At 42.2% G+C, this 14,103-nt stretch overlaps 1 protein-coding gene across 2 annotated transcripts in view; it reads left to right on the top strand.

Moving 5' to 3' along the window:
• LOC311132809 (sorting nexin-13-like) overlaps nt 1–14,103 on the top strand; it is a 49,715-nt gene that overhangs the window by 24,069 nt on the left and 11,543 nt on the right. For both annotated transcript variants that reach the window (XM_084166151.1, XM_084166150.1), the window contains exons 5-15: nt 2,093–2,214; nt 3,537–3,658; nt 4,224–4,328; nt 6,014–6,102; nt 8,633–8,716; nt 9,949–10,087; nt 10,690–10,778; nt 10,895–10,994; nt 11,249–11,439; nt 12,636–12,743; nt 13,627–13,759. In XM_084166151.1, the coding sequence (XP_084022277.1) occupies nt 2,093–2,214; nt 3,537–3,658; nt 4,224–4,328; nt 6,014–6,102; nt 8,633–8,716; nt 9,949–10,087; nt 10,690–10,778; nt 10,895–10,994; nt 11,249–11,439; nt 12,636–12,743; nt 13,627–13,759 (1,282 nt within the window). The remainder of the gene's footprint in view (nt 1–2,092; nt 2,215–3,536; nt 3,659–4,223; nt 4,329–6,013; nt 6,103–8,632; nt 8,717–9,948; nt 10,088–10,689; nt 10,779–10,894; nt 10,995–11,248; nt 11,440–12,635; nt 12,744–13,626; nt 13,760–14,103) is intronic.

Genomic DNA, 14,103 nt, shown 5'->3' with positions numbered 1-14,103 from the left:
GATTTTCCAAAGGGAGGGCAAGGGATATGCATTTCTGTGTGTGGAGTAAAGGTGTGATCTAGAGTTTTGTCACCTATACTTGCACTGTTGACATGCTGGTAAAAATGAGGTAAAACGGATTTCAGTTTCCTTGTCTTAAAATCACCTGCCACGAGAAGCGCCTCCTCTGGATGTGTATTTTCCTGTTTGCTTAAAGCCCTATAGATGGGCTAGATTTACAGTTACAGTTAGCTGGTGTTCTAAAGCCTAGTGTTTCCCTTCCACTTTAACACCCTATGGATGGGTTAGCTTCCAACTTCACAAAAATGATGTTGGCGCTTCCATGGGGCTGAAGTCAGCATGTTGTTGTGATTCTGGATTGCCAGATTGCTACCAATAATGACAAGAAACCGCCATTTGGGGAATCATAAGTGGCTCGTTTCAGCTCGTTTCATCTTGTTCTTGATACAATGTCTTGTTTTGAGGTGTTTTAACTGATTTCATGTCAATGCTAATATGGCAATATATTTGCTTGCTAGCTAGCTAACCAACAACTAACAATCTATTTGAGAGACAACAAGGGCTAATTCAGCACATTTATTTATGTTTTCAATAAACAATGGTGACAAAATATAGCTTACATGTTGTCAACAATCTAAGCCAACCCCCGTCTGTTTTGCCCCATAGTTGTGCACGCGTCGGTTTTGTTAATAAACAACCAACCCGTCTATACAGCTTGTTGAGTGCCATAATCGGTTTGTGGTGGTAAATGGACAGTTACGAAAAAATATATAGCTGAAAACTCTTGGTAAATAATACGGTGTGCAGCTTTATCATGAGGTATTTTAACAAGCAAAAACGTGAAACTTCCTTAACATTAGAGATCGTGCACCAGCTGCTCTTAACAAAGACACACCCCTCCCCCTTTAGTCTTACCCGAGGCTGCCGTCTGGTCTAGACAATGCATGAAGAAACGGATGTATATTATCCATGGCCTTGTTCAGCCATGACTACGAGAATCATAGAATATTACAGTTCTTCAGGTCCCGTTGATAGGATAGTCTCGGAGTTCATCCAGTTTTTTTTTTTTTTCCAGTGACTGCACATTCTCCAACAGAACAGAAGGCATGGTGCAGTTTGCATCATATAATGCAAAATGCTTTATGTCTGAATTTTGAAAGTTATATGTATTTCAAACTTGATTGCTGACATGCAAAACATTTTGGGACTATATCAACAATGGACTAATGAAACAAATACCAAAATATGAGTTTTCCTTTAAGATCAGCATATCTGTAGCTCAGCTGGTAGAGCACGGCGCTTGTAACGCCAAGGTAGTGGGTTCGATCCCCGGGACCACCCATACACAAAAAAAAAATGTATGCACGCATGACTGTAAGTCGCTTTGGATAAAAGCGTCTGCTAAATGGCATATTATTATTATTATTATTATTATAAAATAGCAGAATTTCAGGAGCCAGTAAAACGGCCGCTATCTACTGCAGTGCTGTCTTTCCAGGATCAACTACTGTTGTAGTTAGAGAGGAGAGTCACAGCTTTCTGTGAGTATATAAAGTATTTCTCACCTCTTAATATTGAGTTAATGGCACCACTTTACAACCGGAGTAGGCTGTAGTTAGTATGGTTTTGATCCGCCTCCATAGCCGAGTGAAGCGCGCCATTTGCAGTGAATAGGCCTACATTTACATTACATTTACATTTACGTCATTTAGCAGACGCTCTTATCCAGAGAGACTTACAGTTAGTGAGTGTATACATGTTTTTATACTGGCCCCCCCGTGGGAAACGAACCCACAACCCTGGCGTTGCAAACGCCATGCTCTACCAACTGAGCTACAGGGGACCTAGGCTACATCAAGTAGCCTAGGCCTAGCGCTGGAAAGTTGTTGTAGGACATTAGCCTACATTTACTGATAGATTCATCAATTAGCCTATTATCCTGGCTATCTACAAACAATATAATATTTAGAGTCAGCAATCTAGCTAAGTGTTTTGAGTTCCCACTTCCTCAGGTACGATGAACATGGAGTTCACAGCAACAATGATGACTGGCCTGTTTCTCTCTCTCTCCCTCCCTCCTCCCCCTCTCCAGGTCATCCTGTTTGCATTGAGAGATTATATCCAGTACTGGTATTACGCTCTGAGTGAGGATGAGTCTTTTCTGCTGGAAATCAGACAGACTGTCCAGAACGCTCTGGTCCAGTTCTCTACACGGTAATATTCTATTACCACTCTATTACTTCATTATAATACTGCATTATAAGTAGTCTATTACTACATTATAACTAGTCTATTACTGCTTTATAAGTAGCCTATTACTGCTTTATAACTAGTCTATTACTGCTTTATAACTAGTCTATTACTGCTTTATAACTAGTCTATTACTGCTTTATAACTAGTCTATTACTGCATTATAACTAGTCTATTACTGCTTTATAACTAGTCTATTACTGCTTTATAACTAGTCTATTACTGCTTTATAACTAGTCTATTACTGCTTTATAACTAGTCTATTACCACTATTACTACATTATAACTAGTCTTACTACATTATAACTAGGCTATTACTACATTATAACTAGTCTATTACTACATTATAATACTGCATTATAAGTAGCCTATTACTGCTTTATAACTAGTCTATTACTGCTTTATAACTAGTCTATTACTACATTATAACTAGTCTATTACTACATTATAACTAGTCTATTACTACATTATAATACTGCATTATAAGTAGCCTATTACTGCTTTATAACTAGTCTATTACTACATTATAACTAGTCTATTACTACATTATAACTAGTCTATTACCACTCTATTACTGCATTATATTATAACTAGTCTATTACTACTCTATTACTGCATTATAACTAGTCTATTACTGCATTATAACTAGTCTATTACTGCATTATAACTAGTCTATTACCACTCTATTACTGCATTATAACTAGTCTATTACTGCTTTATAACTAGTCTATTACTGCTCTTTTGCTGCATTATAACTAGTCTATTACTACATTATAACTAGTCTATTACTACATTATAATACTGCATTATAAGTAGCCTATTACTGCTTTATAACTAGTCTATTACTACATTATAACTAGTCTATTACTACATTATAACTAGTCTATTACTACATTATAACTAGTCTATTACACTCTATTACTGCATTATAACTAGTCTATTACCACTATTACTGCATTATAACTAGTCTATTACTACTCTATTACTGCATTATAACTAGTCTATTACTGCATTATAACTAGTCTATTACCACTCTATTACTGCATTATAACTAGTCTATTACTGCTTTATAACTAGTCTATTACTGCTCTTTTGCTGCATTATAACTAGTCTTACTGCATTATAACTACTCTATTACTGTATTATAACTACTCTATTACTGCATTATAACTAGTCTATTTCTGCTTTTTAACTAGTCTATTACTACTCTTATTACTGCGTCATAACTAGTCTATTACTACTCTATAACGAGTGTATTACTACTGTTTTACCACACGGTTATACAGGTCTAAAGATGTAGACTGGCAGCCTTATTTGACCACCAGACTGGTGGATGACTTCGCTACTCACCTTCGAGTCTTCAGAAAGGCCCAAGACAGACTGGAGGGCAGGGAAGACAATAAACAGAGTAAGGACAGACACACACACAGACACACACACTCAGACAGACACACACACAGACACACACACACACACTCAGACAGACACACAGACACACACACACTCAGACAGACACACAGACACACACACACACAGACACACACACACACACACACACTCAGACAGACACACAGACACACACACACTCAGACAGACACACATACAGACACACACACACTCAGACAGAGACACACACTCAGACACACACACAGACACACACACACACACACACACTCAGACACACACACAGACAGACACACACACTCAGACACACACACACACACAGACACACAGACACACACACACACACACACACACACACTCAGACAGACACACAGACACACACACACACTCAGACACACACACACAGACACACACACACACACACACACACACAGACACACACACAGACAGACACACAGACAGAGACACACACACACTCTCTTTCTCTATCAGACATGATGATGATGTGGATAATTATGAAGATGGTGGTGGTGGTGATGTTTATGATCATGGTGGTGGTGTGTTTCTAGGGGACTTGTCGGAGGAGATGGTGGAGTCGTTCTTTGAGGCGGAGGTGGAGATGGAGAGGAACATCTGTAGAGACGTGGTCTGCACCTCCCTGAAGGATGAAGAAGGTACACACACACACACACCCTGAAGAACGAGAAAGGTTCACACGCTGCACCTCGGCAGTTGAAACACCTTTGAGCCTCTGTGTGTTTTAAATAGAAAGAAAGTCCCACACTCTATATGCGCCCAAGGATTTAATGGGTAAACCTCACCGTCTCACGTCAGATAGCACAACGCCGTCTGCAATGATCTGTCTGATAACTCGCAAACACTCATGGGATAGATCAAAATAGTAGTTTGGCTACAATACGCTGTCAGTAACATTTTCGGATGTTATAAGGTCAGAGTTTATCTTACAAAAACTATAAACCTGTAGCTAATTTTGACATTTTCTTTTAAGTCTTAACTACCTAATTCTACATCTAGCTAAGGAGTATTGTGGTTGTAGAATCAGTATTGTGAAATTCGAAATGTGCATGAAAATTGGCTAGCTAGCTAACTATTTTGCTTGCTAGCTGAGCCAGTCTCCATATTTTTTGTTTATTTTTTATTTAACCTTTATTTAACTAGGTAAGTCAGTTAAGAACAAATTCTTATTTACAATGACGGCCTACACCGGCCAAACCCGGGCGATGCTGGGCCAATTTTGCGCCGCCCTATGGGACACCCAATCACGGCCGGTTGTGATACAGCCTGGAATCGAACCAGGGGGTCTGTAGTGACGCCTCAAGCACTGAGATGCAGTGCCTTAGACCGCTGCGCCACTCGGGAGCCATATGAAACGAAAGCGATGCTAACCCGACGCCAGTTCACACACTCAATGCTGAATAAATACTCCCTCAAGGTAGCTACATAGTGTAGTAAAATTCTAGCTATATCACAATTAATACGTTTTATGATAAGACAGTTTCTGTTCTGCTGTGTTTAGTGCACCGAGTTCTGCAGCAGCTGACTGCGCTAGCTGCGACTTCGTGTTGGCCAAATGTTACAACGTAGCGAGTCACATAGAGGCGAAAGAAACGCACACCTATTTAGGCGAGGTGCTGGCGAACTGAGTAAAACACTTGGAAAAAACGTTTCGACAGACAAGCTGTCTTCATCAGGGTATAATGACAAACGTAGCGAGTCACCAGTGCCAGCTATCAGGGACGGATACATACTGATTTCTGAGAACAACCCCATAACTTTGGTGCATTACAACTTCATCAGCAAGCTGGCAGACTAGCTACAGTAATGGCGATTCAAACAAACTGGTACTGGGCTGCTGACTGGGAACAAGTTTCCTCTGCTGATCGAACATGGTTTGCTGTAGCAGCCAATAGCCAGTGCAACAGTCTGACGGCATTCCATAGCTATGATAGTCCTGGCAACTAGTGTTAGGCAGATGAGCAAAATCTAGATTTGTAGGGATGAGTTCCACGGTTTGCTAGACAGATGGCTCCTGGAGACGCTTGTTGCGTTAGAATGACACCATCGGATGAAAGACAATGGGGTAAACCTTATAACCAACGGTTGGCAACGCAGCGCTTTCTTCAGGGTCAGCCGAAACGTTAGTAATGAAGTTTTCCCATTAAATTGTTGGGAGCATATATATCGTGTGCAACTTTCTTTTTCTACTGTTTACTCTCCGTTAGTCAGCACCTCTACAAAAAAGATGTGGGTGTGCGTCTGCTCCAGGTTTTTACCTCTGTGGGTTTATCATAAGGTTCACATTCAGATGCTGACTTCTCTGTCTGTCTCTGTGTGTCAGGGTTCCTGAGGGATCTGTGTGAGGTGCTGCTCTATCTGTTACTACCTCCTGGAGACTTCCACAACAAGAACATGAGATATTTCCTCAGGGTGAGACACATACACACACACACACACACACACACACACACACACACACACACACACACCTTTTGAGGATCTGAGGGCCCATGCCAAATCTTTTCAGCCTCCTGAGGGGGAAGAGGCGCTGCCGTCCCTCTTCACGACTGCGCGGGTGTGTATGGACCATGTTAAGTCCTTAGTGATCTGGACGCCAAGGAACATGAAGCTCTCGACCCGCTCCACTACAGCCCTGTCGATGTGGATGGGGGCGTGCTCTCCCCTCTTTCTCCTGTAGTCCATGATCAGCTCCTTGGTCTTATTGACGTTGAGGGAGAGGTTGTTGCTCCGGCACCACACTGCCAGGTCTCTGACCTCCTCCCTATAGGCTGTCTCATCGTCGTCGGTGATCAGGCCTACCACCGCTGTCGTCAGCAAACTTAATGATGGCGTTGGAGTAGTGCGTGGCCACACAGTCGTGGGTGAACAGGGAGTACAGGAGGGGACTAAGCACTCACCCCTGAGGGGGCCCCCGTGTTGAGAGTCAGCGCGGCGGAGGTGTTGTTGCCTACCCTCACCACCTGGGGGGGCGGCCCGTCAGAAAGGTCAGGTTCCAGTTGCAGAGAGAGTTGTTCAAAGTCAGAGTCCTGTGCTTAGTGATGAGCTTGGAGGGCGCTATGGTGTTGAACGCTGAACTGAGTCAATAAACAACAACATCACATTGGTGTTCCTCTTGTCCAGGTGGGAGAGGGCAGTGTGGAGTGCAATAGAGATTGCGTCATCTGTTGATCTGCTGAGGCGGTATGCAAATTGGAGTGGATCCGGGGTGTCTAGGATGATTGTATTGATGTGAGCCACAAGCAGCCTTTCAAAGCATTTCATAAATACAGAGGTGAGAGCTACAGGGCGATGGTCATTTAGGCAGGTTACCTTGGACTTCTTGGGAACAGGGATGATGGTGATCAGCTTGAAACATGTTGGGATTACCGACTGGGACAAGGAGAGATTGAAAATGTCCCTGAAGACACTTGCCAGCTGGTCTGCGCATGCTCTAAGAACACGCCCTGGTATTCCAGGGTTAAAAAAGGCACACTTGACTAAGTCGCTTTGGATAAAAGCGTCTGCTAAATGGCTTATAGTATTATTATATAGTAATCCATTGTTTTTGGTTTGGATACGTTCGTATAGTCACTGTGGGGACAATGTCAATGCACTTATTGATGAAGTCCGGTACTGATTTGGTAAACTCCTTCGGATGAATTCCGGAACATATCCCGGTCTATACTAGCAGAACAGTCTTGTAGCCTCACTTCCGTATTGAGCGCTTCACTGGTACTTCCTGTTTGAGCTTTCGTTTGTAAGCAGGAAGATGGAGTCAAGGTCTGATTTGCTGAAGGGAGGGCGAGCGAGGGCCTTTCATGCGTTTCTGTGGGTAGAATAAAAGTGGTCTCGAGTTTTATCGGCCCTAGTGCCACAGTAGACTTGTTGGTAGAACGGTTTTAAGTCTCCCCGCGTTAGTCTCCGCCCACCAGAAACGCTGCCCCTGGGTGTGCGGTTTCTTGTTTGTTTATGGCCCCATACAGTACTGATGGGAATGTAATGTGATTGTGACCATGTTACAGGAGATTCTGATGGTAATGTGATTGTGTCCATGTTCCAGGAGATTCTGATGGTGATGTAATGTGATTGTGTCCATGTTCCAGGAGATTCTGATGGTGATGTAATGTGATTGTGTCCATGTTCCAGGAGATTCCGATGGTGATGTAATGTGATTGGGTTCATGTTCCAGGAGATTCTGATGGTGATGTAATGTGATTGTGTCCATTTTACATGAGATTCTGATGGTAATGTGATTGTGTTCATGATCCAGGAGATTCTGAAGATGGTGATGTAATGTGATTGTGTCCATGTTACAGGAGATTCGGATGGTGATGTAATGTGATTGTGTCCATGTTACAGGATAATTCTGATGGTAATGTGATTGTGTCCATGTTCCAGGAGTTTCTAATTGTGATGTAATGTGATTGTGTCCATGTTCCAGGAGATTCCGATGGTGATGTAATGTGATTGTGTCCATGTTCCAGGAGATTCTGATGGTGATGTAATGTGATTGTGTCCATGTTACAGGAGATTCTGATGATGGTGATGTAATGTGATTGTGTCCATGTTACAGGAGATTCTGATGGTAATGTGATTGGGTCCATGTTCCAGGAGATTCTGTGGTGATGTAATGTGATTGTGTTCATGTTCCAGGAGATTCTGAAGATGGTGATGTAATGTGATTGTGTCCATGTTCCAGGATATTCTGATGGTGATGTAATGTGATTGTTTCCATGTTACAGGAGATTCTGATGGTGATGTAATGTGATTGGGTTCATGTTACAGGAGATTCTGATGGTGATGTAATGTGATTGTGTCCATGTTACAGGAGATTCTGAAGATGGTGATGTAATGTGATTATGTCCATGTTCCAGGAGATTCTGATGGTGATGTAATGTGATTGTTTCCATGTTACAGGAGATTCTGATGGTGATGTAATGTGATTGTGTCCATGTTCCAGGAGATTCTGGCGCAAGGCGTTCTCCTTCCACTGGTCAACCAGCTGAGTGATCCTGATTACGTCAACCAGTTTGTTATCTGGATGGTTAGTATCAGTAAAAAACCAGGACAACAAAATATGATTTTCACTAGATTTTATCCATAGAGTGGTCCATTGGAGGAAGGATTGTTGACATATATTTGACATTTGTATCTAAAAGTATTATTGAGAAATAATTAATCAAAGTTGGCATATTTATGACATTGTTGCCTTACCCAGGCCTCCTTTAAGACTCCATAATGTTTCATCTGTAGGTGATCCAAAACAGAAATCAGTGGCATATGAAGCTTTACCGCTTTCTCTGTAATATGAGTATCAGTGTTGTGTTCGAGACCACCTAAAGCGAAACCGATTTTCAAGACCAAAGCAAATAGAGTCGACCAAGACCTGGGGGGGTGGGGGGGCAGACTGAGTCAAGACCGGGAGGGGGGGCGAGGGGTCCGAGATCGAGTCAAGACCGAGACCAGGAAAATGTGAATCCAATGGCATAAAAATGGCGGAATTCAGATATGACATAGTTTATCCACTGAGCTTTTAAACTACACCGCGCGACATGGTTCAATGTGCCGCCAAATTAGCACTATCTACTTTTTTTGTTTTTCAAATTGCCACGGAATTGGAGCGAAAATTGGGATCATGTGTACTTTGCTTATGACGATACAAAAAAAGAGTGACGGACAGCGCTGTACAATACGGAAAACTTAGCAAACGAGGCATTTGTTGTACGTGCATGGAGCCGTCATCTTTATGCACCTCCGCTATTCAAGACCATGACTTTAGATTGTACTATGTTCAACAATATTGTGAAAATTTGCCAAATAACTAATGGTGTATTTTCAATATTCATGTTTATATTTTTTTATATTCATAAGAAAATTGTTATTGGAATCAAAATACTATTCATATTACAGAGCAAGCGGTAAAGCTTCATATGACACCTTTTTCTTTGTAGCAAATTTTTCTTTTTGGCCACAGTGTCATAAATATGCCAACTTATATCTTATCAATTATGCTTTTGGAAAGAAATGTCAAATATATGTCAACAATCATTCCTCCAAAGGACCACTCTATGGATTAAATCTTGTGAAAATAAAAAAAATCTGGGGCTTTTTTTGTCCTGGTTTCATGAGGAATCAATCAAACGACATTGATAATCAATATCTGTATCATTATCAATATAACCACTTTATCAACCAGTTGTGGGTGGTTGGTAGAGATCAAGAACTGTTATAAATACAGCTGTTGTAGCACCTATTGACAAACCTGTGTGTGTGTAGATCCGGGACTCTAGCTGTAACTACGAGGCGTTTCTGAACGTCTTGAAGCTGACAGACAGAGTGTCTGAGCTGGAGGCTGTTAAAGACAAGGCTCTGGGAGAACTACAGTACCTACGATCACTGGACACCGCAGGAGACGGTACACACACACACACACACACACACACACACACACAGAGACACACACACACACACACAGAGACACACACACACACACACAGAGACACACACACACACAGAGAGAGACACACACACACACAGAGAGAGACACACACACACACAGAGAGAGACACACACACACACAGAGAGAGACACACACACACAGAGAGGACGCACGCACACACACAGAGAGAGAGACACACACACACAGAGAGAGACACACAGAGAGAGAGACACACGCACAGAGAGAGACACACACACAAACACACACACAGAGAGAGAGACACACACACACACAGAGACACACACACACACACACACAGAGAGACACACACACACACACACAGAGAGAGAGACACACACACATAGAGAGACACACACACAGAGAGAGAGAGAGAGAGTGACACACAGTGACATGCATGACGCCACACTTAACAAAGTATACATAAAATCCTGAAAATCTAAAATATTCATATTTTTTCCCTCAACTCTCCTCTCCACATCCCACCCCTATCCTCCTCCTTCCTCCCTCTCATTCTACCTCGCCATTTCTCTCTCTCTCTCTCTCTCTCTCTCTCTCAGATATCAATGTAATAAAGAACCAGATCAACAGTCTGTTGTTTGTGAAGAAGGTCTGTGAGACCAGGATACAGAGGCTACAGTCTGGGAAGGTAAGACAGGAGTGAAGACGAGTCAACCGTAACACGTACTAAACCCCCCCTCGCGCTCTCTCTCAATTTCGCTTGTTCTCACCTTGTCTCTCCCTGTCTCCATCTGTCTAATGTAGGAGGTGGATGCTCTGAAACTAGCGGCTAACTTCGGCAAGCTGTGTATTATACCGCTGGAACACATCCTTGTACACAACATCGCCCTGCAGTTCTTTATGGGTTAGTACCACACACAACACTGTCTCTGTCCTGACATGCAAGCAAGCAAGCAGAGCTGTTCTTCTGCCTGGCAATAGATGGCTACAAAGTAACAACCCACACCTGACCTCTAACCTCTACCCTCTCCTGTAGACTACATGCTGGCGGCTGGGGCCCAGGCAGAGCTGTTCTTCTGGCTGACAGTGGAGGGCTACAGAGTAACAGCTGAACTCTGACCCTGACCTCTAACCTTTGACCTCTACCCTCTCTTGTAGACTACATGCTGGCGGCTGGGGCCCAGGCAGAGCTGTTCTTCTGGCTGACAGTGGAGGGCTACAGAGTAACAGCCCAGCAACAACTAGAGGTGATGGAGGTACGGCAGAAGGAGGGAAAGAAGGGAGGATCCACTAAAGGATTGCTGAAGGCTGCAGCACTAGGGGTGTATGAGCAGTACCTGTCTGATAAGGTAACACACACACACTTTCACCACACACACACACACACACACACTTTCACCACACACACACACACACACTTTCACCACACACACATACACACACACTTTCACCACACACACACACACACACACACACACACTTTCACCACACACACACACACACACTTTCAACACACACACACACAGACAAACACTTACTTTTACTTAAAGGGATACTTTGGGATTTTGGCAATGAGGCCGTTGGTGCAATAGTCCCAGTCAGTATTAGATAGAACGTTGCGTCCTTGCCCGCCTGTGGGGAAAACAACCTGTGGTTACCTAGGTTACCCCATTAGCTAACAACAACAACTCTTTGTTGTCTGCTTGTTTTAGTCAATTACAAAACTACATTTAAGAAAAGTACAACATGTCTAAAGATGACTTTTCAACATTGCCTGCTCCCTAATGTTCTCACTCCCTCATGCCCCTTTTCATGACGATGCTAGCAGCCACTTGAGTGAGTGAGTGCTAGCTAGCTACCGACCGGAACATTAAACTAGCCAAGACCCCCAACACAAACAGACAGACTATACAGTAGTGAGTGGAGTTACAAATGAACTGTGCTAAACAAGTTAAGTCTTACCTGTGATGAAATGTTTTCCACACACATAGCTACATGTAGCCTACATGGATACCGGGTTCCCACATTTCCCACTCTCCCACGCCGAATAGCCTGAAACCACAGGGCTCTTCTCGCAGGCTCTATTTCCCTACGTGGGAGCATTGGGAACCGCAGGCTCTATTTCCCTACGTGGGAGCATTGGGAACCGCAGGCTCTATTTCCCTACGTGGGAGCATTGCGAACCGTAGGTTGGGATTTTTGACCTGGTACATTGAACAACACAGCAGCTTTTCGGCATGTTTTGTTATTTCTGTATAACAAAAAATCGACTACGAAGTTGCCTCTTTTACAATGGGGGTCAATAGGAAAGAATGTTGGTTTTCCCCAATTTGTGGTCGAGGGAAATTCCTTATTGTTACGTGAATACCAACTGGGACTATGGCTGGAAGGCATTGAGCTAACTTCCTTCATACTGGACACAGAAACATAAAAATGGTATCCACGAGTTCATCTGACTCTGGGGAAGTATCACTTTAAAATCCTGAAGTATCACTTTAACATACACACGTTTTCTCTCAATTGTATAATCTTTCTTGCTCTCCAGGCGTCCCCCAGGGTGCAGGTAGAGGAGGTGTCTGTTCTCAAACTGGGAGAGAAGCTACAGAAGGATGGTGACCCCACGCCAGAGATATTCGACGACATCCAGAGAAAGGTGGGTTTGTGTTTTAATTATCTTTTTAAAAAAAATCAAACTATCAACAGTTTTATCAGACTATCAACTGTTTTACCAACTGTTTTATCAGACTATCAACTGTTTTACCAACTGTTTTATCAGACTATCAACTGTTTTACCAACTGTTTTATCAGACTATCAACTGTTTTACCAACTGTTTAATCAGACTATCAACTGTTTTACCAACTGTTTTATCAGACTATCAACTGTTTTACCAACTGTTTTATCAGACTATCAACTGTTTTACCAACTGTTTTATCAGACTATCAACTGTTTTACCAACTGTTTTATCAGACTATCAACTGTTTTACCAACTGTTTTATCAGACTATCAACTGTTTTACCAACTGTTTTATCAGACTATCAACTGTTTTATTAACTGTTTTATCAGACTATCAACTGTTTTATTAACTGTTTTATCAGACTATCAACTGTTTTACCAACTGTTTTATCAGACTATTAACTGTTTTATCAGACTATCAACTGTTTTATTAACTGTTTTATCAGACTATCAACTGTTTTACCAACTGTTTTATCAGACTATCAACTGTTTTATTAACTGTTTTATCAGACTATCAACTGTTTTACCAACTGTTTTATCAGACTATCAACTGTTTTATTAACTGTTTTATCAGACTATCAACTGTTTTACCAACTGTTTTATCAGACTATCAACTGTTTTATTAACTGTTTTATCAGACTATCAACAGTTTTATCAGACTATCAACTGTAACAGCTACTGTAACCAGCATCTCTGAGATATTGGAAACCTTTGTACTTAATGTTTCATTGTCGATCCAAATAAAGTATTCACGTGTTCTGACGTGCGTGCCCGTGTGTGTGCGTGTCTGTGTGTGTTGCAGGTGTATGACATGATGCTTCGTGATGAGAGGTACTACCCTTCATTCAAACAGAGTCCTCTCTACATCAGGATGTTAGCTGAGCTGGACATGCTCAAAGAACCCTCCTATAGAGGATCAGATGACGGAGACGGAGGTAAGTACAGGTTCTGTCTGTATGTTGTTAGCATAGCTTAACCCTAACCCAGGGGTGTTAAAATCCATTCCTGGAGGGCAGAGAGTCTGTGGGTTTTCGCTCCTCCCTTGTACTTGAATAATCAATTAAGGTCATTGATCAGTTAGGAACTTCCCTCATCTGGTTGCCTAGGTCTTAGTTGGACAAAAATAACTAAAAAATGAACACAGCCCCCCAGAAATGGAGTTTGACACCCCTGGCTTAACCCATTCTCCATGACTGTGAAGAGTAACTGTTGTCCTATATCAATTCAATTCAAGGGGCTTTATTATCATGGGAAACATATGTTTACATTGCCAAAGCAA

The sequence above is a fragment of the Coregonus lavaretus genome (genome assembly GCF_964263955.1).
Source record: "Coregonus lavaretus genome assembly, chromosome: 7".
In the NCBI taxonomy this organism is placed as follows: domain Eukaryota; kingdom Metazoa; phylum Chordata; class Actinopteri; order Salmoniformes; family Salmonidae; genus Coregonus; species Coregonus lavaretus.
This window is presented reverse-complemented; position numbering and strand designations above follow the sequence as displayed.